At 34.8% G+C, this 25,202-nt stretch overlaps 1 protein-coding gene across 5 annotated transcripts in view; it reads left to right on the top strand.

The window, feature by feature from the left end:
- The window catches only part of PHTF2 (putative homeodomain transcription factor 2), a 113,169-nt gene extending 89,083 nt beyond the window's left edge, over positions 1–24,086 (top strand). For all 5 annotated transcript variants that reach the window (XM_033439798.2, XM_033439799.2, XM_004263397.3 and 2 more), the window contains 8 exons: positions 7,452–7,580; positions 9,054–9,326; positions 9,559–9,690; positions 12,135–12,221; positions 17,147–17,302; positions 18,561–18,656; positions 20,889–21,014; positions 21,694–24,086. In XM_033439798.2, the coding sequence (XP_033295689.1) occupies positions 7,452–7,580; positions 9,054–9,326; positions 9,559–9,690; positions 12,135–12,221; positions 17,147–17,302; positions 18,561–18,656; positions 20,889–21,014; positions 21,694–21,714 (1,020 nt within the window). In that variant the 3' untranslated portion in view covers positions 21,715–24,086. The remainder of the gene's footprint in view (positions 1–7,451; positions 7,581–9,053; positions 9,327–9,558; positions 9,691–12,134; positions 12,222–17,146; positions 17,303–18,560; positions 18,657–20,888; positions 21,015–21,693) is intronic.
- Positions 24,087–25,202: the final 1,116 nt, after the last annotated feature.

Below are 25,202 nucleotides of genomic sequence, written 5' to 3'. Positions count from 1 at the left end.
GAGGGTGGAGCCCTCATGAATAGGATTACTGCCCCTGTAAAAGAGGTGCCTTAGAGAGCTCCCTTTTCCCTTTCATCATGTGAGGTTACAACAAAAAGAGAGTAGTCTGTGAACCAGGAAGTGAGATCTCACCAGACACCAAATATGCCAGCACCTTGATCTTGGACTTCCCATCCTCCAGAACCGCAAGAAACAGATTTCTGTTGTCTGTAAGCCATTTAGTCTGTGGTATTTTGTTATAGCAGGCCAGGCAGACTCAGTGTGTAAACAGATAGACCAATGGGACAGAATAGAAAACCCAGAAATAGTTACCTTTTTGTACGGATCCCTAATGTATGACATAAGTGACATTGCAAATCAGAAAAAGGATGGACTGTTCAGTATATGGTTGTGGGTCAAATAATTATCCAAAGACAAAAATTTATTCCAGATAGTTCCTAAGTGTAAAGAAATAAAACTTTAAAATATTTAGAAGAAATTATAGGAAAAAAATACGTGTTACTTTAGGTAAGAAAAGAATTTTTTTCTAGCTCATTAAAGAAAGTTTATTTTAAAATATTTAATATTTCTTTATTAAAGGAGAACAGGCAGGATATAAGCTTTATAAACTTTCCAAAGAGAGAACATTGCTAGCATTCCAAATGGAGAAATTATTGCCTTGTATGAGAACCAGGCCTTTAGCCTTTCACTTTACAGGTGTCTGCGTATGAAATATTTTTCTCACAAGATCATAATGCATAATGAGCTTTTGAAAATTAAAATTGTAGGTGAATTTTTCTCGCTGCTTCATTACTATATTAGTTAGGGAGGAGGTTCATGGTTAATTCTCAGGACAGATTTACCCAAGGCATACCTTGTATTATAAGCAGGGTTTTGCGATGCCCCTCAAATTACACTACATGGAATGTCAGCTTGGGCTACCCTGTCCTTCGTAGGTAAGCTTTCTTCTCAGATTATCAGGTACTAGGGTAAAAGTACCAATGGAGGCTTTTGGATTAAGCCTTTTGTCTTTTCATCCCAAGCTTCATCCAGCGTCGGGAGGGGCTCACGTGTGAATATGGACATCCTAGGGTCCAACACCCAACTTCCTTCCACATCATTCCAAACCAAATTCCTTGGCCACTCCTCTGGCCCAGATATATACACATTGGTGGGGTCCCTCTCCAGAGGGACCTGGGCAAGAGGCCTGTGCAGGCCTAGGAAGGCAGCTTGGGACCAGTAGGATAGGGAACTCTAGGTCCCATGGATCCAGAAGGATATGGGTTCCAGATATGCATATCCCCAACTCTGCAAACTCCTTACTTCACAGGGAGGGGCACTGCTGGAGCAGAGCCAGAAAGGGGGCCTCTGAAGTGCAGAGCCCAGAAGAGGGAACCTGGATCCCTCCATCTAGGCTAGTGCTAATCAGATTTAGGAAAACTTGACTTAAACTCTCCCAAAGCCCAAAGCTTGCTGCATAACATCTGTTATTTTCTCCGGGTTTGTGTATTCATGGTCCCCTGCTCTGGCTAATCTCCAGGCAAGTACTACTTCTGTTTCACCTCACACCAACCCAAATTTGAAATGCTACTACTTGACACATTTTTAGGAAAAAAATATTCTCATATCAAACATCTTATTTTTAGTCAGTTCTACTGAAGACTCGGTGTTGAACAGTTCTCTCTTTATCTCTGCTTTCTCCTTCCAAGGAACAAAATGAATTCTATTCTTATCATCAGAAAAAGGGTTGTGAGAGAGTATGTGTAATGAGATTGTAACACATGTGTGTCTATACACAAACATGTAACTAAAGTTCAATAGAAGAGAAACACATGGGGTTTAGCTGAGGCACATTAATGGCAGAATAATTGACTGAAAGTCTACAAGGCACAGAGGGTCCCCAGGGCTGCTGATTCCTCTGTCCTAAGTCCTAGTTAAAGTTTCCCTTGGACACCACAAAATGTTTCTGATGAAAAACACCATCATCCAATCACTACCTTTATTTGAGCTAGCTGGAATTTCCATTCCTTGCAAAAAATACTGGTTTTTCACTATTTTAAGAAAAGAATTTTTTAATGCTCTTATTCAAAGCTGATGTTAATATAAATCTGCACAACTACTTCGGAGAGCACTTCGTTACTTTATAATAAAATTGAAGGTCTACATACTATAAGACTCTTCTCACTCCAAGGATACTTTAGAAGATGGGCACAAGGAGGCATATTAAAAAATGTTCATTGCATTTTATGTGATAGTGAAAGATGGAAAATAATGCAATAGCCAACAATAGTAGAATTAATAAATCGTGGCATATGGTAAAACAATATACAGCAGGGAAATTGAATGAACTTAGTTACATATATCAAAAAGAATAAATCTTGTGAATATAACTTTGAATAAAAAAGCAAGTTTCAGAAATATACGTACAATATACCATTTATAATGAAGTTTTAAAAGATGCAAGGTTATATATTGTTTATGAATAAAAGCATATGCAGTAAGCATATAAAAACATGCAAGGGAATAATGAACACCAAATTTAGGATAATAGATCTGGGGAATTAAAAAGGGAATGAGAGCAGGGAAGGGTACAGAGTAAGTTTCAATTTTGCCTGTAATTTTTGTAAATTAAAATACCTGGAGCAAATGGGGGTAAAATAAATATAAAACCAAGTATTATTCTTCTCGATCTGATTGAAATGTTTCTTTTAAAAATATATCCATTCATTTTGGCTTCAGCTTCAGGAAAACTGTTAGCGGAAAGAAGCTTTGCTACAGAGGGCTGAGGGGTGAAAATGAGGAATGAGGTTTAAGAAGCATGGACCTGACAGGTTGGAGAAACTGAAGGAATGTTTTGGTCCCCACCTCCTAAATGTGAAGATGTGAGATACTTGAGCACTTATGTGCATAGGAGAAAAAAACAGTAGGGAAGAATTGAAGAGGTACAGGAGAAGTTGTTGAATGATTAGGGTTCTGGAGGGGAGGCATGATTAGGAAGCTTAGCCTCCTGCAGGACGAGGAACACGTCCTCTGCTGAAATAGGAGGAGGAAGAGTGCACGAAGCAGGTAAGACCACAAGGGAGTTACTGCCTGATGATCTCTGTTCTTTGATGTGCAGGAGGCCAGGTGGTCTATTAACAGTAAAGAAGTGAGATGAATAAGGGGCTTGTGGATGGTGGTGAAGGCTTGACATTTTCATTTGTGGGAAATGGAGATGATGGGGAGAGAGTTTGTGTTTGCTTGTGTTCAAGCCAAGTAACACATTAAGAAGAGTCACACTGCCACGTGGTTGAGGGTCCAGTTGGAATCTGAAACTATGAATTTGTAGTTGCCTGTTCTACAGGCAACTATAGTTGTATGCTTTTCTCTGGAATATAGTTGTAATAATTATAATAGTAGCAAACATTTAATAAGCATTTATTATATATCTTCCACTGTGCAAAGTAATCTAGATGCATTGGCTCATACAATCCACATGACCTATAACAATGTAGGTTATTTTTTGTTTCGTAGATGAGAAAATGGAGGCTCAGAATTAAATAATGCACCCAAAGTCATACAGTGTAGGTGCTAAATAGTTGCTATTCAAGGGACAGGAGAGAGGATGATATGCTGGTTGAAATAATGGATATGGTAAAAATCTAGACATGTTAGATTGAGAAGGAAATGAAACCAAGAAGGGACTGATAGGTTGAAGAATAGGTATGTTCAGGGAAGAGTGTGTTTTGAATTGAAGGTTTGAGAGACCTGGTAAGATGAGAGGCTGTGGCTGGAGACTCATTTCAGATGTAGAGCAATTTGTGGTGACAGGGTCCAGGGTGTGGCCATGGGAATAGCCAAAGCTCCCTGGAATTTAAGAAGTGAAAAAAACAATGAACAATGCATGAGAAAAGGGTGTTGGATGAGTCATCTGTGTATTCATCTAAGTCACAGAGGATAATAACTGGAATTGAGGTTTAGGAAAACGCCTATGAGCCATTTCCCCAGCAATCCCATAAGTGGCACAGAAGCAGGGACCATGTGTTTTGCTCATTGTTGTATCACACAGTGCCTGGTACATAGTAGGTGTTTAATATTAGTTGGGTGAATGAATGAAACAAAATAAAGTTTTTCAAAACATGCCGATTAGGCCTTTCTTAAATGATTAAAAAATTTGTTTTAATGAATGCTCTACAGAATAAATTGGTCCTAAATCTGTCACACTACTCTGCTTCTTTTTTTGGTAAAATAAACATTTTTTAATGTTCTACTCTGCATATTAATTATAGTATTCTAGGTTTACTTTGGTTTTGCTTTTGGGTTATATACTTGATTATACGCACATTTTGTATTCTCAGGCTCCTAAAAAATAAGCTCATGTTTTCAGTTTTAGCTGAAATTAGCTCCCTTTAATGAAAAGCTGCCTGCTTTTTTTCTTGTTTGACTAAGGTCTGTATTAGGTTTGGAGGATCCTTTTCTGCCTACCATGAAGACTGAAAAATTCCTCCTCATGTGAAGAAGCACTGAGTATTTGAATCAGCGTGTTCTAGTCAGTATGTCACCAAATTTGTAGTTTTGTTTTATTTTCTTGGTGAATAGTTACTGAAACATTTCTAAAAGAGAAAATTTTTCTCCTGTAGTCATGGCTGAGTATATAATAAAATATAAAGCCACATTCAAGTGAAATTAATTCTTCAGTGGGTAAAGCCGTATTTTAATGGCTACAGTTACCACAGGTGGAAACTTCAGGAAAGCAATTGTCATGGTGAATTTATCTGAAATAAAACATGCTGCCATTTAAAGTGTTAAGGTTTCCAGGCAGTTGTGAATGAACAGGGAGCAAAGCAGTTGAGATTTTGATGAGGATAAAGAGCAACCATTGAAAGAGTTCCAAATTTTAGTTTGAAAAACATAACTAAGAAGAATCTATGTCATAAAATTATAGAATGGAATGATTTGCTCTGATGTTTTCTTTGAAACTTTTTAAAAAAGTCTCATGTACTGAAGGCAGTACATATTTGTACAATATTTTTAAAAAAATTTTAACATCTTTATTGGAGTATAATTGCTTTACAATGGTGTGTTAGTTTCTGCTTTATAACAAAGTGAATCAGCTATACTTATAAATCTATCCCCATATCCCCTGTTTTTGAGTACATTTCACACACACACGCCCCTGTATCTTTTAATTAATTGTTTTAAAATTCTCCAGTTTCTAGTTGCTCTCTACTCTCTTGCCTTTTGCCTTTCTGGAAATAGGAAAATGCTATCAAATGCTAGTTAGAAGGTACTGGTGCAAAATGAGTACTTTTGGAAGTAGAGTGAAGAACTTTTCGATTTCCTATTTCTGTCTCTAGATGTACATTCTCGGTATTGTATGCCTTGCTTCATGTAATTCACTGTTACAGACTGAGAATTAAAAGGAAAAAAAAAGCCTGTATATTGGTGTTTTAATCTGTTACCTCTGTGGCATAACACTCTTTCCATTCAGCTTTTCATACTTGTTCTTAGCTTTTTAGTTCCATTATGTTTCATAATTATTAAAGTTCCAGGGAAATTTTGATACGTATTTTGGTGCAAATTATTTTTATCCCAAACTAGAGTATTTTGTTTGGGGAAAAATTATAAAATGTAATTTGAGGAATTAAGTGGATAGTTAATAACTAGTATCTCATAGCTCTTAAGGCTCTCCAGTAGTGAAATATGTACTGTGAAGGTTAATGTATATTAAAATACTCTATCTTTGGAACAGATAAATTTTTACAGAAAACCTCTTGATAGCCAAATAACTAAATGTAAAAGAGGTTTGCCAGTAGCATAACTACTGGCATTATGGTTTGCCTATATAATTGTTCATAAAGAAAATTAATGTACGAGGTCAGAATAATTCCCATGTCTATTTTCTTACATATTATTGTATTATTATTTTATACCTTTAACTGAAATGAGTCAATGCAACTTTACTTCCCCTAGAGGAAAATATCTTCCTTAAGTTTACAGAAGCATATCTTTACCATATTTCAATCACGTTTTTGTCCTCAAAGAATATTCTGAAGTAGATTCTTCTGTTCATTGTTAGAAGTTATTTCAATGAAATATGTTATAAAAATAACTTAGAATGTAATGTAATAAAACAAATTTATCAAATTTATCCCATTCTGGGGCTAATCTTTTAGTGTTATTTCTATCAATATCTGATAATGTAAATATTAGTGTTTTATTAATTTGTTGCCATCTTTAACCCCCAGCTATCCTATTTCGAAGTTTTATTCTTTTAATTATAGATCTGAAACAAACAAAAAACCCCAACTTTAAGTATCTGATTTTTTTGCATTAACGCTTTCAGTTTTTCTTTTTACCTTTTTCTATTCCTTGAAACTTCGAGAGATATGTTATTCTAGTTGGGAGAGTCCCTCTATCTCTAGGTGCTTCAGTTCACAGTATTTGCTCCAAGGGGGAAAAAAGTTAAATTGATCCTTTGGAGAATTGCTAGATTAAAAAATCAGAAAAGTAACTAAATCAAATATTAAGAGTAAGTTTGTATCTCTTTCTGAATGAGATTGTATCACTGTTTAGTCCTTCAAAGAGGTTCATATCTCAGCTATCATATTCTTTTGTATTGAATGATCATAAGTTGGACAGTCAGTAATATGAACAATTAGTAATATGAATTTAATGTGCATTTGTTTTTGAACACTTGTATATTAAGAGAAAAGAGACAGATTGACGACTAAGTGCTTTTGCTAACAAATTTTAGAGGATTTTTGAACAGTAGGTTGCCTAACAGATGGTACAGAAAGTTCTTAACTTATGCATTTTTATAAACATAATTTCTTACGCCATCTGTTCAGTGTATATGCTAACTGATTTTTTTGTGGTACGCGGGCCTCTCACTGTTGTGGCCTCTCCCGTTGCGGAGCATAGGCTCCAGACGCGCATGCTCAGCGGCCATGGCTCACGGGTCCAGCCGCTCCGCGGCATGTGGGATCTTCCCGGACCGGGTCACGAACCCACGTCCCCTGCATCGGCAGGCGGACTCTCAACCACTGTGCCACCAGGGAAGACCGCTAACTGATTTTAAGATAGAATTTTTTTTTTTTTTTGCGGTACACAGACCTCTCACTGTTGTGGCCTTTCCCGTTGCGGAGCACAGGCTCCGGACACGCAGGCTCAGCGGCCATGGCTCACAGGCCTGTACGCTCCGTGGCATGTGGGATCTTCCTGGACCGGGACACGAACCCATGTCCCCTGCATTGGCAGGCAGACTCTGAACCACTGCGCCACCAGGGAAGCCCTAAGATAGAATTTTAGTGTCATTGAAATTGTACACAATATAGCTTTGTACAGATACATATATTCTATAAATGTAAGTGCATTCACCAATTTCTGTTTTTTAGTGTAGATAAAATAGGGTGTGTACAGATATATACACACATATATATCTTAATTATGAAATGCAGTTAATATATTCACCAATTTCTTTTTTTTTATAGAGTCATTTGCCCTGGCTCCATAGTTCCCACCCAGGATTAGAAAAAATAAGCGCTATCGTATGGGAAGGCAATGACTGCAAGAAAGCAGACATGTCTGTACTTGAAATCAGTGGAATGATAATGAACAGAGTGAGTTTTTAAATTTTATTTGTTTAGACAGTGATTATTAATATATTAAATGATTATTGAAATACTATATAACCTACTCATCTCATTTCTTCAACCTGAAAAAGTTAATTTGTATTTAAACAGTGATTTCAACAGTGATTTGTTACCAAATCACTCTCACCTTTTAATGTTTCATATTCTGATTAAGAAGAGATGATACAGTCTAAAATTTTCTACTTTTATGGGGTTTTTTTGCTTTCAATGGGTCAAATTTAGGAGCTGCTAGATATATACAAGTGTTGATGAAAACTTATTTTCCTGTATCATTTATCATGGTTCATTTATTTATTACTACCCAAAACATTAAAAAAAAAAATCAAACTGGAAAATTTGTATTGATGCTTGCCAACTTAAATATATAGAAGTAATGCAACTAGTAAAAATCTTGAGTTATTTGAAGATGTGGAGTACAAATACTATGGATTTTAATTTCAGTTTCTATTATTATTTCTCTTATTAGATCATTACTACTTTTTAAATTTTACCTGATTACTCTGGACAACTAAGCATGATTTAAGTTGCAATTTTAAATTTCTTGTGTATTGTTAACTAGAACTTTTGTGCACACGTTATGTGGGACAGGAATTAAAATAACTGGTTTCAGAAATTGATCTACTTCACGTTCTATTACATATCTCAGTGTGAGCTATGAAAAGCTATTGACAAGGAGTCCCTAAAGACTTGGATCTAGGTGATATTCTGTACCTTAAGTATCTGGGAATTTTTACATACTGTGTAATATCATGATAAAAAGGTAGCTAGATGATATTTAAGATCCCTCCCAGTCCTACCAATTTTATATTTTCCCATTATTTAATTTCCAACCTTCTTTTTTTATAATTCCCCTGCCCTTTTTCCCCCCTCCTATTTAATTTTTACCCCTCTAGCATAGTCTCTCTTCTGAAATGGTTTCAGAAAAAAATATATATGTGTGTATGTATATAAAAGATAATGGTTTTAGAGTTTAAGGAGATATCCATTTGTATATTGAACTCTTTGAAGAAAAACACAAATTATAAATTTATCGAGTAAGTATATAATTCTAGATTTTTTCTGTAACTGAATTTAAGTGTATATGAGATCTCCTCATTCTTTTCAATATTGCAGTGTTTGTAAGTATTTCTAACTTTTTAATGAGATAAATAGAATTTTTTTTTCAAGATCCCAGTTAAGACCGGTTTAGTAAATCCTTCTGCATCTACTTAGTGAATTAGAGATCTGATAATGAAGTGTTTTTAAAAACTGAAAAAATAATGACTTACAGACTTGGAGTAAATTTAAATTTCATTATTCATGTATTAAAACTAATATATTTTAACAAAATTATTTCATATTGCTATAAATAAAATAATGCTTCATTAGGAATTTATTTTACTGTAGATAAAATTTGTGTAAGTTTTTTTTTTTTTTCTTTTTTCCTCTCTCTCTATAAAGGTAAACAGCCATATACCAGGAATAGGATACCAGATTTTTGGAAACGCAATCTCTCTAATCCTGGGTTTAACTCCATTTGTTTTCCGACTCTCTCAAGCTACAGACTTGGATCAACTCACAGCACATTCTGCTTCAGAACTTTATGTGATTGCATTTGGTTCTAATGAAGATGTCATAGTTCTTTCTATGGTTATAATAAGTTTTGTGGTTCGTGTGTCTCTTGTGTGGATTTTCTTTTTTTTGCTCTGTGTAGCAGAAAGAACTTATAAACAGGTGGGTATAATATAGACTTCTGAATAGAGAATATTTTCATCCTTTTCATAATATTCAAGGTATTCCTGAAGTGTTTTAGAATTTCATTAAATTATTTTGAGCTGCTAATTATTTTCCTATTTTGTTTTTGTAATACGTAACCAAATAAAATCTTAATAATCCTTATTTTGTTGATTTTTGTTTTTATATGGTAATCTACTTGAAAATTAACTTTTATTTTAATCTTTTTTAGCGATTACTTTTTGCAAAACTCTTTGGACATTTAACATCGGCAAGGAGGGCTCGAAAATCTGAGGTTCCCCATTTCCGATTGAAGAAAGTACAGAATATAAAAATGTGGCTCTCTCTCCGGTCCTATCTTAAGGTAGAATGGTAGTGATAAAAGTACTCTTAACGTGCTGGCTCCCTCTCATAGTTCCAGTTTCTTTGTCATTATGTATGTATGTCTAGATTTATAGTCAGATTTGTACTCATATGGTGCTATATGGCCACACTTAGTGTTCATTTTGATCCATATGCAGAAATTCAAAATAAATGTTAAACTGGTTCTTTACAGTAAAACATCTGAAGTCTGAAAGGCTTAAATGCATTTTAGGTAGATGATTCAAGATCAGATTGTCCTAAATTTATCTTTGTTCATAAATCTTACCAACTTCTACTCATTCAAAAGCTAGATTAAAGATTTTGTTTCTACCTAGAATGATTATCACAAGCCAGCAGAGGGAGCCCACTGCTTAAAAAAAGAATTAAAAAAAAAATCTGTCAGTGAGTCGTTGAAGTGGCCTATTACTATTTGGAAATTTTAGCTTGCAATTCTAAGCCATCCTTTTCATGCCATTCTTTTTCCTTAATCTTTTAAAATAACTTTCCTAATTATGGAATTAAGATATAAAGACTCAGGAGGGAAATGGGAAACATCTGAATTAGTTTTAGGACAATACTTCTTCTGAGGATTATTTGTTGCATTAGCAGTGAATTTCATTATGTATGGAGTAATCATGTCTTAATAAAATTGACCTAAAGGCCAACTATCCTCTGACATACTTAAGTCTTTAATGCTTTTCATTTTGAAGTAACAAGGAAAGAAGTAGAAAAAATATGCACTGTCTACACTTCTATTTAAAAAATTCATTATTCTGTTTATTTAACTTGTTAAATTCAGCTAAGTTAGTCTCCACTGGGAGATGCTACAGATTGGTGTAGATTATTTTTTCCTCACTGTGACACTTCTGGAAGGTTAGATATGATCTTTGTTCCCTGTCTTAGTGAGAAGCCACCTAAAATTTCCCCTCATTATCAACCCTAAGTAGGTATTGTATTCTTTTATGCATTGATTATTTTATTCAATAAACATTTATTTAACGTTAACCATGTTCCATTCACTATTGATGAGATAAAAATCCCTACCCTTAGGAGCTTACACTTCAGTGAGGGAAATATGTAACTCCAGACCTAGGAATTATCCACAGTGCTGACTTCCTCTCTTGCATTTCCAACATTCAGTTTATCACCATTTCCCACCCTTTCTGCTTCCAAAGTATATCTTTTTTTTTTTTTTTTTTTTTTTTTTTTGCGGTGTGCGGGCCTCTCACTGCTGTGGCCTCTCCCGCTGCGGAGAACAGGCTCCGGACGCGCAGGCTCAGCGGCCATGGCTCATGGGCCCAGTCGCTCCGCGGCATGTGGAATCCTCCCGGACCGGGGTACGAACCCGTGTCCCCTGCATCGGCAGGTGGACTCTCAACCACTGCGCCACCAGGGAAGCCCCAAAATATATCTTGAATCCATTTACTTCTTCTTTTTTTTTTTTCCCATTTCCACCACCCTAATTGCAGCCACCCATCATCTTCTGCATTGGACTACTGCAGCTGCCTTTTAACTGGCCTCACAGCATTCCTATTTTCTCCTTCTAATATTTTCTTCAGTTTGCTACCAGAGATGTCTTAAAAATGTATATTTGAACATATTCTTAAAGCTTTCTGAAGGTTCTCCATTGATCTTAGGATGAACAACAAGATCTTAGCAATGCCCTTGATGACCTAGCTCCTGTGGATAGCCTGTCTGTCCCTCTTGTCTCGTTTTGAAACACTTTCTTCCCTGCGTTCCAGCCATACTACACTGCTTCAGTTCTTTGAATGCACTATGATCTTTTCTGTTTTATACTCTTGCACATGCCCTTCCTTCTACCAACAACACTGCCATGTGCCATCATGCTCCTGCACCTTAGTTTGGTGTAAATATCACTTCCTTGGAGAGATCTTCCCAGGCCTACATAATCTTTTTGGGAGTTAGGAGTATGGGCCTGGGAAGATCTCCCTAAGGAAGTGATATTTACACCAAACTCCCTACCAGTTTTCTCAAAGCATTTTATACCTTTCCTTCGTAGCACTCCTCACAATTTATATATACATCTATGACTATGAGCTTGATGTCTGACTCCCAACAAGTTCCTGTGATGATAGAGTCCATGTCTGTTTTGTTCTCTGCTGTGTTCCCAGCTCCTAGCACTGTGCCTCATTCTGAGCAGATGCTCAAAAAAACATGTTGAATAAATGATTAGTGTTTGACAAAATGCAATATTTGGAAGTTAACCTAAGAATTCTAGGCTGTATATTCACCATTTTCACTGTGTTGCAAATCCTCAGGAAATAGTAACACTTTATAATTAGAATTCATCTCACAAATTAGGTATATTCTCAGTGCTGTAAGCTATGATCAACGTGCAGTGATGGATCAATACCTAAATTGAAAGCATGGAATTAGCTGCTAATTAGTAAATATATTTAAAAGTGTTTTCCCTTTTTTCCCCAGCGTCGAGGTCCTCAGCGATCAGTTGATGTCATAGTTTCATCTGCTTTCTTGTTAACTATCTCAGTTGTATTTATCTGTTGTGCCCAGGTGAGTTAACTTGTTCTGTAGAAATTAGATAATCAGATCTATAGATATTCAACTTTCTATTAATAAGCAATCAAAGTAATAAGTAATTTGACATTGACTTTTTACAGTTTTTTTTCTGTAGAATAAATAAATGCATGTTACTCATCTGTGTCATGAACAGCAGCTAGCTTATTCTCAGGGGTCTATTGATTGAACATATAATAATTAGTTTTTGTCTACAATTCACCTGGTTATCTTTATTTCCCAAAACAAACTTATAAGTTAGAGTTAGGAAAATTTTCAGACTATTTTCCATGAATCTCTGCTTTCTTCACATTTAATATTAATTCTTTTATTTTGTATCTGAATTGTCACTGTGAGTTGACTGCCTCATGCTCTGAAAAAGAATTCTCATTGACCAAGATTAGTCAGGAAGCACAAAAATATCTCAGGATATATTCTATGCTATGAAATTTAAACTTCCATTTCCAGTAATAAGACATACTAGATTACCTGAAAATTGTTCTGCTTTAGAACATCATACAATTCTGGGAAAAAAACACAGCCTTTTAATATACATAAGTGAGCTTTTTTATATACATATTACATATATGTCTGAGTTTATAGGACAGTAAGGGGCCAAAAATGAAGATAAAAATGAAAAATAGCAATTAATTATATGTGTTAATGTTATGGTGAGGTACATTGTCAGTGTTAGTATCTGAGAGATTTGAGACTTTATGCCCATATGAGGACAAGAAGATGAGGCCTTGACCTGCCATACCTCCTTATACATACACTATAAGGCCAGAATCCTCAAAGGGCCATAGTCTGAGTGAAAATGTGGAATAAGAAAAACAGTGTGCCTAACAGCACAGAAAGATAATAAGGAAGCTTGTCTGATTCTGCCTAGATTTTGGCAAGGAGGCAGGGAAAGTCTCTCCTAAGAATATATAACTGTAGGTCTGCCTTTCACACAGGTTCAGGGTTCAAATGTACATTACAGATCTTGTCCTGTAACCCCTGTGTCAAGAAGTTAATATAAAAAGTAGTCCTAGACTCCTGGATACCTGGAAGAAACAAAACCAAGACTGTTCTTGGAGATGTGACAGCAGCCCTAGGCCTCACAGGATTTCCACAGATAAAGCCCCTTCAGGTTTCAGAACACATGAAAAAACAATCCAACATGAGTGAGTCAACAGATTAACACACAGCAGGAGTACATCTCCAGCTACTTCAGATCTGGTCAGATAAACTATAAGGTTGTTTAAAATGATTGACGATGTATATAACACTAAGAAAAAACAGATTTGAAAAAGAACCAACATTGCTTCATAGAGGTAAAAAAATACAGTTACTGACATTATTATTAAAACACAACAAACGGAATAAATAGCAGATTTAAGACAGCTAAAGAGAGTGAACTGGGAGATGGAAGAAATTACCCAGAATATAGAACAGAGATGAAGAGATGGAAATATGAAAAGGAGATTGAGACAGTTGGAAGATCCAACATATATCTAATAGGAATTTCAGATGGAAAGAAGAGGGAGAGCAATATTTGGAGAGGTAATGGCTAAGAGTTTTTCTGAATTGATGGAAGACATTAATTTTCAGGTTTAGGAGGCACAACAAGAACAAGAAGCCACAATAAAAATAAATCGACACTTAGACACATTATAGAAAAACTGCAGAACACCAAAAACAGAGAAAAATCTAAAAGCAACCAAAAGGAAAAAGACTGATTTCTTTACTCACAATTGCTTATTGCATTTCAGTCTTGTCTTCAAGGTTTAATTTCCATGTTCCTGAAGTACATGCTGTAGTAGTTCTGTCTCTAATGAACATAAAATCTATCGACTGCTATCAACAAAAGACACATGAAATGTAGTAACATTGAAAAGTTTTGAATGTAAAAAGAAAAATATATTACAGATAAATACTAGCCAAGAGAAAGCTGGTGAACTTACATTAATATCAGATGAAGGAGACTGTAACCTAAGAAGCGTAATTGGGAATAAAGAGAAACCTGACAAAAATTTAGAGAATTATTCATCAGGAAGATCTAATAATTCCAAATTTGTATGCATGTGATTCCATAACTTCAAACATACCTATATACAGTCAAAATCAATAGCACTGTAGTGAGAAATTGACAGAATACCACATTGGGAAGATTTAATGCATTTCTTTCATAATTGATAGATTAAGCAGATGAAAATACAATAGAGACATGTATCTAAACAAGATAGTTAAAAATTTTGTTCTGTAATTGGACAATACATATTCTTTTCAGGCACAGAACAGTTTGTAAAACTTTTTCATGTACTAGGTGACAAAGTGATTCTCAACTGATGACATACAGACCACTAGCTGTATGCAGTTAAAGTAGAAAACAACGACAGCAACAAGAAAACCATACGTTTGAAAATTTCAAAACATACTTACAAATAACACTTTTTTTTTTTTTTTTTTTTTGTGATACGTGGGCCTCTCACTGTGTGGCCTCTCCTGTTGCGGAGCACAGGCTCCGGACGTGCAGGCTCAGCGGCCATGGCCCACGGGCCCAGCCGCTCCGCGGCATGTGGGATCATCCCGGACCAGGGCATGAACCTGTGTCCCCTGCATTGGCAGGCGGACTCTCAACCACTGCGCCACCAGGGAAGCCCCCAACAAATAACACATTTTAAAAAAGAAAAATCACAGTATTAAGCTGAAACAGTTGAGAATTTTTTTCCAGAGTACTAGTATAAATTACTTTTGTCATTGAAGTTAAAAGCTTAAGGACTATTTTGTAGAAATGTGTGATTTATTAAGTAAAACTGACTCAAAAAGTAACTGAAAAGCTGAGAAGACCTATAACCATAAAGCAGTACTGATTCAGTAGTTTGAAAATCTGCTAGCAACAAAAATCATCTAGACCCATGTCGTTTTTACAGATGAATTTTGCCAAATGTTCGAATAAACAAGTAATCCTAATCCTACACAAAAGATCTAGAGAGAAGAGGGAATATTCCCCCAACTCATTTTATATACTTAGTATAACCTTGTTACCAATACCAGACAGATAGTATGAAAATAGGAAACAGTGAGCTAACTTAGATTCAGAGATACTAGGAAGATGAAGCTAGCAATTTAATAACTAAATATGCCATGACCAAGACAGTCTATCCCTGGGATGCAAAGATTTTCAACTTTAGAAAAGCCATTTATCTAGTTTGAACTCCTTTAATTGATTAAAGAAGGAGAAATCATCTGATCATCTACATATTTACAGAAAACAAATTGGCAAATTTCAGTGGATATTCATATAATGACTGGAAAGTACTGTTCTTAGTTAGATAAAAGGATATCTTTCAAAAACTGGAGCAAACATTATACATATGATATTTATTATCTTGGAGATATTTACTTTAAAATCAGGAATGAGACGGGTACCCTGTCTATAACTTCTAGACAGCATTTTAATGGAGGGTACTAACCAGTGAAGATAGGAAAAAGAAATTGTATAAAGATTGGAAAAGAAAGCATTGTAGACTATATGATTGTGTAGAATATTCAGGTAACTTTAAGGACAAATTATTAAAAATATACATTTTTTAGAAGGTCAAGATCAACAAAAATGGATATAACATCAACATAAAAGAATCAATTTTGTTCCTATAAGCCAAATATCAGCAAACTTCCTCTGTAAAGGGCCAGACAGTAAATATTTTAGACTTTTGCCTGATACCTGCAGTCTCTCATATATTCTTCTGTCCTGCCCTTCCCTAAAAATTGTAAGTACTACAAAAGGCACCATAAACAACAAAAGAGAGTCTGGGAAGAGATACTGACAAAATACATGATTTAAATAGCTTTGTTATTCAGAATATATAACGTCTACAAATCAATTAAAAAAACAGACAAGTAATAGAAAAAAATTAGATACAGAATATAAAAAGATAACTTACAGGAGAGGAAGCATAGTAACTAATAAGCATATGAAACATTCATTCTCCCTAAGTAATCAGGAAAAGTAAAATTAAAACAGTAAGAGAACAGTTTATACTCATCAGATTGGCAGATTGGTGCCAAGAAGTTGAATAATACCAAGTGTGGACAAATATGAGGGCAAAGGGAAGACTGATACACTGCTGAGAGTATAAATTGGCACAGCTGTTTTCAGAGACAAGTTTGTAATATCTACTAAAGTTGAATGTGTGAATATCCAAGGACTCAGCAGTTTTACTCCTAGCTATTAACTCCTCGAGAAAGTCTTATATATGTGCACAAGGAGACGAGATGCATAAGAGAATATTTATTGCAGTATTGTTTATAATAAGGAAATTGACAACACAATAAATGTTAATTGGTAGAGTAGGCCAATCCGCTGTGGTTGATTGTTTTACTGTAGTACCTTTGTAGGAGTTAGAATGAATGAATTTGAGCTTAATGTATCATGGAAAAATGGATAATCTTTGAAAACAAAAATCCAGTAGAATAAAAAGCAAATTGAAGAATGATATGGGCAATGTGATAGCATTTATATAAATTCTAAAATATATATAAAATAACATAGTTTAAGGATAAATATGTAGCTAAACTATAAAAACTGCATGGAAAAGGTAAATGCAAAATTCATTACCCTTACAGAGGGGTGGGGAAGAAGGGGAATGATGAAAGGAAAAGTTTAAAGGGGCTTCAACTGAATCTTTAATCTTCTATTTTTCAAAAATCTGAAAGAATATTGCAAAATATTAAGATTTGACAGCAGTAACTAGATGGGTTTTGATTACATTATACCTTTTATGTGCTTGAAATATTTCCTAATAAATGTGGAATGTTTTAAAAATGTAATTCTATATCCATGATCTATCTGTATGAAGTAAAATGTTATTTTCTTTTAAAAAGAAATTGTTTGAATCATATTGTTTCTTCATATTGCCTTTTTCATACACTTTCAGTTGCTTCATGTACATGAGATCTTCCTTGATTGTCACTACAATTGGGAACTGGTAATCTGGTGCATCTCGTTAACACTTTTTCTCCTAAGATTTGTTACCCTTGGATCAGAAACAAGTAAAAAATATAGCAATACCTCAATATTACTTACTGAACAGGTGAGAATGCATGTTTATTATGTTTTAAATTAATGTCTATAGTCTATATATTAAACTAAAATGTTTACATTTACTTCAATTTTTTATAATTAATTAATTATTTTTGGCTGCATTGAGTCTTCGTTGCTGCACGCGGGCTTTCTCTAGTTGCAGTGAGCGGGGGCTACTCTTTGTTGTGGTGCGCGGGCTTCTCATTGCGGTGGCTTCTCGTTGCGGAACGCAGGCTCTAGGCGCATGGGCTTCAGTAGCTGTGGCACGTGGGCTCAGTGGTTGTGGCTCGTGGGCTCTAGAGCACAGCCTCAGCAGTCGTGGCACACAGGCTTAGTTGCTCCGCGGCATGTGGGATCTTCCCGGACCAGGGATCGAACCCATGTCCCCAGCATTAGCAGGCGGATTCTTATCCACTGCACCACCAGGGAAGTCCCATATTTACTTTAAAATTTTCAGGAACCTATGTTATTAGATTAAGACCATTTGTGTTATAGAGCAAAACTTGAAATTTGATAGGGCACAAGCCTTTCTTCAGTGTTTCTGCCTTGATGCAGACTTCAAGTCTAATCTACTGTTTTTATGTCGCATATTCATTTGATAAGAAGGAATTAGCATTTGTAGAAATGATGGATTTTAAAGCATTAGTGGGGTATGTTTGCTTTGCAGTGTAGCAGAGCTGTATTTGAATAAGCATAAACTTTCATTCAGTAGAAAGTATAAAGGATAGTAATTTTGATGCTTAACTTTATTTTGAATGAATTTGTTTAAACGTTTTCCTTATTTCATAGGAATTATTTAAACTTATTTCTAGTGAACTTGTTGAGTAATTTTGTCAGGGATAGTTTGATTTTTAAAAATTGGTAGCCATGTCAGACCAAGTCAATTAGAGGGAAAGGGGAAGGTAGCAGACAAACCAATTGATTTACTTACTCCAGTTATTATTTATTCTCAGGGTTGATTTGACCCTGTGACTAAGGTGTTTTGCATTTTAAATAATGACATCCAGTTTTCCTTCTTTCAGCTTTTAGTTACATTTGAAAAGTTTAAATAACAGTTATTATTTTCTTATTATAAAATAATATGTTCACTGTAGGAAATTTGGAATATACGGTTAAGTATGAAGAAGAATATTAATATCACCTATAATCTCAATAATAGCCAGAGAACTACTACTACTATTTTAGCAGATATCTCTAAATACCTTTTAAAAACAAAGTATTTGTTATAATTTTAAGTATATTTAATTATTTATTCTTTTTAATAAAAGATAAACCTCTACTTGAAAATGGAGAAGAAACCTAACAAAAAGGAGGAACTGACACTAGTGAATAATGTTTTAAAACTGGCTACTAAACTGCTAAAGGTAAAAACGAAATTGAAAATGGACATGATGTAGAAAATGCTGCTCTAACATTATATCTTAGTTTTCTGTTTGTAGATCCTACTTGGTGTTTGGTTTTCATGGTTATCAAAATTGTTTTCCAAATTATTTTTGAGCACATTCATGCAATATACATTTTATTTCTCATTGAAAAATTAATCCAAGTAATCCAGATCAGTGCATTTTGAAATTTTATTCACTTTTGAAATTTTAAGACTTTTAATAATGTTTAGAGTATTGTAGAGGTTGGCATCTTTGGAAATGTTTTGCATCCTAGAACTTAAAATAGATTTTGAAAAAGAAGATTTGATGTTAATTTGCAAATTTTTTTCATTTTGTATTTCTCAGAGCCGTCTTCTGCTTGCTTTGCCTGAGTTGGTTTAAAAAGTAGTTATACATAATCATTATAATAAATAGGTATCACCAATAAATATTTAAATTTTCAAAGCATTTTGGTAACAATCAAAAAGAATATAATTTCAGTATATCTGATCTCATAATAATAACTTTGGAGGTAATTTAATAAAGTATCTTTATCACTGCTTTGCAATGTTAGTAATGCTTTTTCTTCTTAAAAGGAAAATATTTTTTTAAATCTCAGTTTCTGTAACAAATTGAATGTAATTCTTAAAGTTGTTTTTAAGTGTTCATAGAATGGTATGAAATCAGTTGTGTCTCAATGCTATGGTTAATTCTTCAGTCAGTTCTTCAGTCTTAAAATGCATTAAGAGGGTATAGATTGCACATCACAGTATAAGGCATTGAAAGAGTTCAGAAGAGGTGGGTGGGTTTTTTGATAAGTAAATATTGAATATCTTGATAGTGTAGGCACTATGCTAGATGGGAGAAGGCTATAAAGATGACACTTGTGAGTAGCTTCAATTGCAAAGTAGAAAGAAATATAAAAATAACTAAAATACAAAGCACAACAGTCTTCTAGTCAGAACCTGGGACTTAATATATAGGTTGCGCCTTCTCTCTCACTTTTCACAGCCAAGAAATTCTCGGGCCCATTGGCTCAACCTCTCAAAATCTTCCAGTTCGTCCCCTCTTCCCTCTCAGTACTGCTCTAAGTCAGACCCTCATCATATCTCACTTGAGCTTTCAGTACACCGAGCTCTTAGGGCGTTCCTCCTTCTGGTCTCGTTGCTCTCTAATCCGTATTTCTCACACGCACATCTGATATACTACTCCCCCAATTAAATTCCTTTAGTGCCAGTCTTTAGGCACAGTTTGCCCAAAGGATGACCTTTACCTAAGTAGTACGTAAGGTATGTCTTCCCATGCGCAACCTGTAGTAATTCAAAGGTGCCATATTCTCATGTGTCTTAGGGAATACCAGCTTTCCCCCCATGCACTAAGTTTCAGGAGCACCTTCCTGTATGGCCCTCTGCCTTTTATGCATATCTCTTTTGTGGGACTCTCGTAGTTGAATTATTTATTTGCATGTCTATTAGACTGCAAAGTCCTTCAGCATGGGGACTGAATCTTAACTTCTCAGAGTCTAGCACAGTGCCTGGCACATATAGAACTTTAAATGTTTGAATCAGTCAATTAATTAATGAATCCATGTATTTGAAAATTGTCTCAAGGGGGAGTTTTTACTATATGTATTAATATTGGCTGAAAATTTGGCTAACTAAATTTCTAAATCTTCTGCAAAAAGATATTGTTCTCTTTCAGTTTCTATTCTTACAATAAAAAATATTCTTTAACCTTGTACCTACTAGATCGATACTTTATTAGTCATTCATTCGGGATAGAAATTGGAGTTACAAATTTAGGTTACAGAGTTCTTTTTTTTTGCGGTACGCGGGCCTCTCACTGCTGTGGCCTCTCCCGCCACGGAGCACAGGCTCCAGACACGCAGGCCCAGCGGCCATGGCCCACGGGCCCAGCCACTCCTCGGCACGCGGGATCCTCCCGGACCGGGGCACGAACCCGCGTCCCCTGCATCGGCAGGCAGACCCCCAACCACTGCGCCACCAGGGAAGCCCAGAGTTCTTTTAAATGAAAGTCATTTTCTCCTAAGAAAACCTAAAAGTATATTTACTTATTTCAAGTTCAACCAAGTTTATTCTTTCTAAAGCTATCATAATTTTGTAACTTTTTTTTGAAAGTGTTTCTAAAAATTCTCTTTGCATATTGTCCTGAATTAATTTAACTGATAATTCTTAATGAATCTGGGCTCATGGTTTTTTCCTCTTTTGCTAGGAATTGGACAGTCCCTTTAGATTATACGGGCTTACAATGAATCCACTGCTTTATAACATCACCCAGGTTGTCATCCTGTCAGCTGTTTCTGGTGTTATCAGTGACTTACTTGGATTTAATTTAAAGGTAAGAGCCTGCAGGTATTTTTAAATTTCTTAGTGCCTTATTATATTTTTGTGACATTTATTTTACCCCAGCACTGTTGAGATCTCACATGTACAGTAAGGGAGTCATTTTGATTTTATTGTATAATATTAAATATTAATTAAGTAATTTCACATTTAATTTCAAAGAATGATAAATATTCTTGGTTTATAATACGGATGGAACTCCTAATTTGGAACAGTATTCATTACAAATGGGACTCTTGTATAGGATAAGTTGAAGTATTTATTTTTACTCATCTATAATCTGAATCTAATTTAGGTGATAAAAAAGAAAAAAAAAGAGCCCTATTTCTGGTTTTGGCCATAAGTTATATTATTTATCTATATAGCAATGCATACATCCTCCAACACGTGCAAAGCTGCTAGTGAGTAAGGTGTAGTATATTCATATTAACAAGTAGTATATGTATATTGCCACCTCCTAATAAAAAAAAGCAAGAGAAATCTGATTTCCACGTTTTTATTTGTTTAAGGTGAATTCTTCTTGAAAATAAAAGGATAAAAGAATTTAAAATAGTAGAACCTACACTTGTTTATGAATGAAATTTAGATAAAAACAGTATTATGTGATATAATTTAATAAGTTGCAGTATCAAAACTGGCTCTAATGGTCACTATTTCTATTATTTTTTCACTAGCTTTGGAAGATTAAATCATGACAATGCAGAGAAAAGAAGATGTAGCCTCTTTTCCAGAATAAGAGTACCAACTAAGCTGCCTGAAAGCAGTCACTGACTCTTTGCTTCAGGAGTCTCAGCTGGGAAATTGAAGTGTTTACATCAGACTGTCCTGTGCAATTCTTATATTTATTTCACTTGTTCACTGTTTTTTACATTTATTTTAGTCTTTATATTTTATTTTTAGCTTTGATGTACTTACTTGTTGAAAGGGTGATAAAACTGATATCCAGATACTTGAGATCCTGGTAATTGCTCGTAAATAATGACAAAATAACAAATCGTGAGAAGAGAAGCCATTGCTAAGCACTGTTTCTCTGTCAATGCCGTGACTTGCCTTACTTGAGGAAAACTTCTTTAACTTTATAACCTAGCATTGGACTCAGCTAAACACATAAAGCATTTTCTTCAGTAAATCAAGATCCAGTCAGGGTTTCTTTTGAATTATTTCGGAACAATGCCAGGATCTAAATTGATTAAGCTGCAGTTTAAGCACCCTTCAGTATTAATATATATGGTATTACACAACAGGTCAACAAGTGCTCTTTGATGATAAAACTCTTAATAGAGCAATAATTGTAAATGGTTACCATACTGTAAGATATTTTGATAAAAATTAACTAGTAATAATTGTATTTATTTGAAACACTGGGCTGTTTGCACAGCTCCAACTGTGCATGCTCAAAATGTGCACTTTTTAAAATTGTTACTTTTAATGCGTATCTTTATATGGGATATGTTATAGTGTACTAGGGCATGAATTGGTATCCTTTTGAGTGAGGTATATGCTCATCTCACAAGTGAAGTGCCTATTGATATTACTAAAGTACATTATGTTTACTCAAGTAAAATAATTTTCTCCCTATGGTACACTATAGTGTATGCTATTCATACCACACTCAAATGAACAACTTAAGAATAAGGTTAAGAACCAATTAAATATTCTTCTGATTGTTAGTTGTAAAACTGTATCTGAATTTTCAGGAAAAATAGCTATAGCTTGCAAATTCTACCTTCTAAACTTAGTCTGGTACATCTGCCCCCTCAACCCCCAATTATATAAGGGCTATTTTAGATGCTTTTAACCTAGAAAGTTAACCCCCTCCCCCCTAAATAATTTGCCAAGTTTCCAAATGAGAACTTATCCTGTTGGCATGTTAGGTAAATAGGGCGAATATGATGGTATCTTACATTGGGCCTTGATTTTAAGTTGTTATGTTTGTACAATCAAGACATTTTAGGAGTTATGTGAAACATGAAATGTTTTAGCAAACTTTTTTTTTAAAACTGGGTATCTAGTTTCTAAAACAAAGAATTTATTTGAGACAGTCTAGAATTTTCTTGGTGCAAGGTGTATCATGTTGAATATCCTCACATTTTTTACCATGTTTTTGGGAATTTAAAATAATTAATTGTAAATTATTTATTTGATTGGTGCAGTTCTAATCCCCAAATCATCTTAAGATCAGGAATGTGTAGAGAACAGAGCCATATCGTAATATCACTTTGCTCTCACCATTCCTTTTGATCAGCCTCAATTCAGCCATATTTTCTTTCTGTAGAAAACAACAAAAGTATTTTATTTTATTTGCCTGTGTTCTAATATGTTTAATAATGACCAAAGTGCATTCTGAGTTTTTTCAAGGAATGTATTACTGGAGCTTTAAGAACATACTTATTTTCTCCTGTGAAAAATTAGGCTTTTTCTGATATGTTTCTTCTTCCTCTATTGTCTAATGTTGAGGTTATTTCTAGGAATTATATTTTATAAACTTTTTCAAAATAAGGTACATACCTATACAGAACTTAACATTTTGCACAGAATATATCGAATATATTTTGAAAAAAAAAGTACAGCATGAGTTCTGTTAGGAATAAAAATGAAACTATTGTATCTCACAGAAAAACTTATTTCAGAATGGAAATATTTTTGAGAAAAGTAGCTGAGTAAACTGATTTAGGAAGATGCTTGTTTTTGATTGAAGTTCATTTTAACTTAGAGTTGGGAGTTGATTTATTGAGTACAGTGTACCTCTCAACAATGTATTAATATGTTGAATTATGTCACTAATGTGGGCAGCAGTAGAATACTGAAAGGAAAAAGTTGTCATTTTAAGTAATTTCAGAACATTAATGGAACTGTTTTCAAAGCAGAAAAATTGACATTGCTGCCTTTAAGAATACAATGAATGTAAGAAATTGAAAGAAATTGTAACATATCACATAATATAGAAAAGGCAGTTCGAAGATAGAATTGTGGCAGATGTTGTGTGTTAACTGTTGTTTCTTTGCCACACATGTCGTATTTGAAAGTTTGAACAGCAAGTTTAAAATAAAACATTCTATGACTGACAGTATTAAACTAGAAGTGTTTTCTTTTTTTTCTAATTTTCAAGTCATGCACATTTCTATGGTAATTTTATATTTACTGTAGCATAAACTTTAGGTATAACTGTTAGATTTGAGAGGAGTGGGAAAACATTTGAAAAACCTTTCCAACATTTCAGTTTTTGTTGATTCTCAGAACATGAAAGAAGAATATGTGCACAGGCTTTTCATCACCAAAATGCTATGACATCATTAATGTTTGTTTGCTTGTTTGTTTGTATTTAGAAACAGAAAACTGGCTGTAGCCTGGGATATTAAAATTAATTGCCAGAAGGATAGTGGTGTTTTTAATCAAGTGATTTTGCACGTGAATTCAGCGCGAGAGATTATGGCCAATAATAACATAGGTAAGCATTCTAATATTTCTGTTATGTGATTGGTACAAGTGTTCATAGGACTTAAATTAATCAGGGACTGTTAATTCAAGTGCACTTTCCAACTTACTTTAAGCTTAGAATTGGCTCTCTTAATGAGTCTCCCTTACAAACAGAGTAATATGACTTGCATCTCTTTAATTTGCTGTATCACTTAGAACACTAATTCTCAACCTTTTTTCTACCAAGCCTTTAAGAAAGATACCACAAATGCTTATCAATAGCACTGGCTCCCCACGGTGCTTACTTTGTGGGGAGTAGGCTGTGAATCTAGGATGTGGTATAGGTATACTTTCAAAAAAGTATTCCCTAAGTGACTTTGAAAATTTGTTCCACCTATGATTCCTCACCACCTTGAGAATTACTGTCTTAAGATCAGGAATTTTAGAGAGTGTAAATTCCATGAGAATGTAACTACGTTCACCAGTGTTTTCCCAGCACATAAAATAGTGCCTAATCTCAGTCTGTTTACTGAATGAATGAAAGAATGAATGACGACTTGAGTCAAATACAACCCAGACACCACCTAGTCCAAAGTCCTCATTTTACTAGGTAAAAAAACTGAGGCAGGGCTTCCCTGGTGGCGCAGTGGTTGAGAGTCTGCCTGCCGATGCAGGGGACGCGGGTTCGTGCCCCAGTCCGGGAGGATCCCACATGCTGCGGAGCGGCTAGGCCTGTGAGCCATGGCCGCTGAGCCTGCACATCCAG

Source organism: Orcinus orca, chromosome 9 (genome assembly GCF_937001465.1).
Source record: "Orcinus orca chromosome 9, mOrcOrc1.1, whole genome shotgun sequence".
In the NCBI taxonomy this organism is placed as follows: domain Eukaryota; kingdom Metazoa; phylum Chordata; class Mammalia; order Artiodactyla; family Delphinidae; genus Orcinus; species Orcinus orca.
Note: the sequence above shows the minus strand (reverse complement) of the source record. Positions and strands in the feature narration are given on the sequence as shown.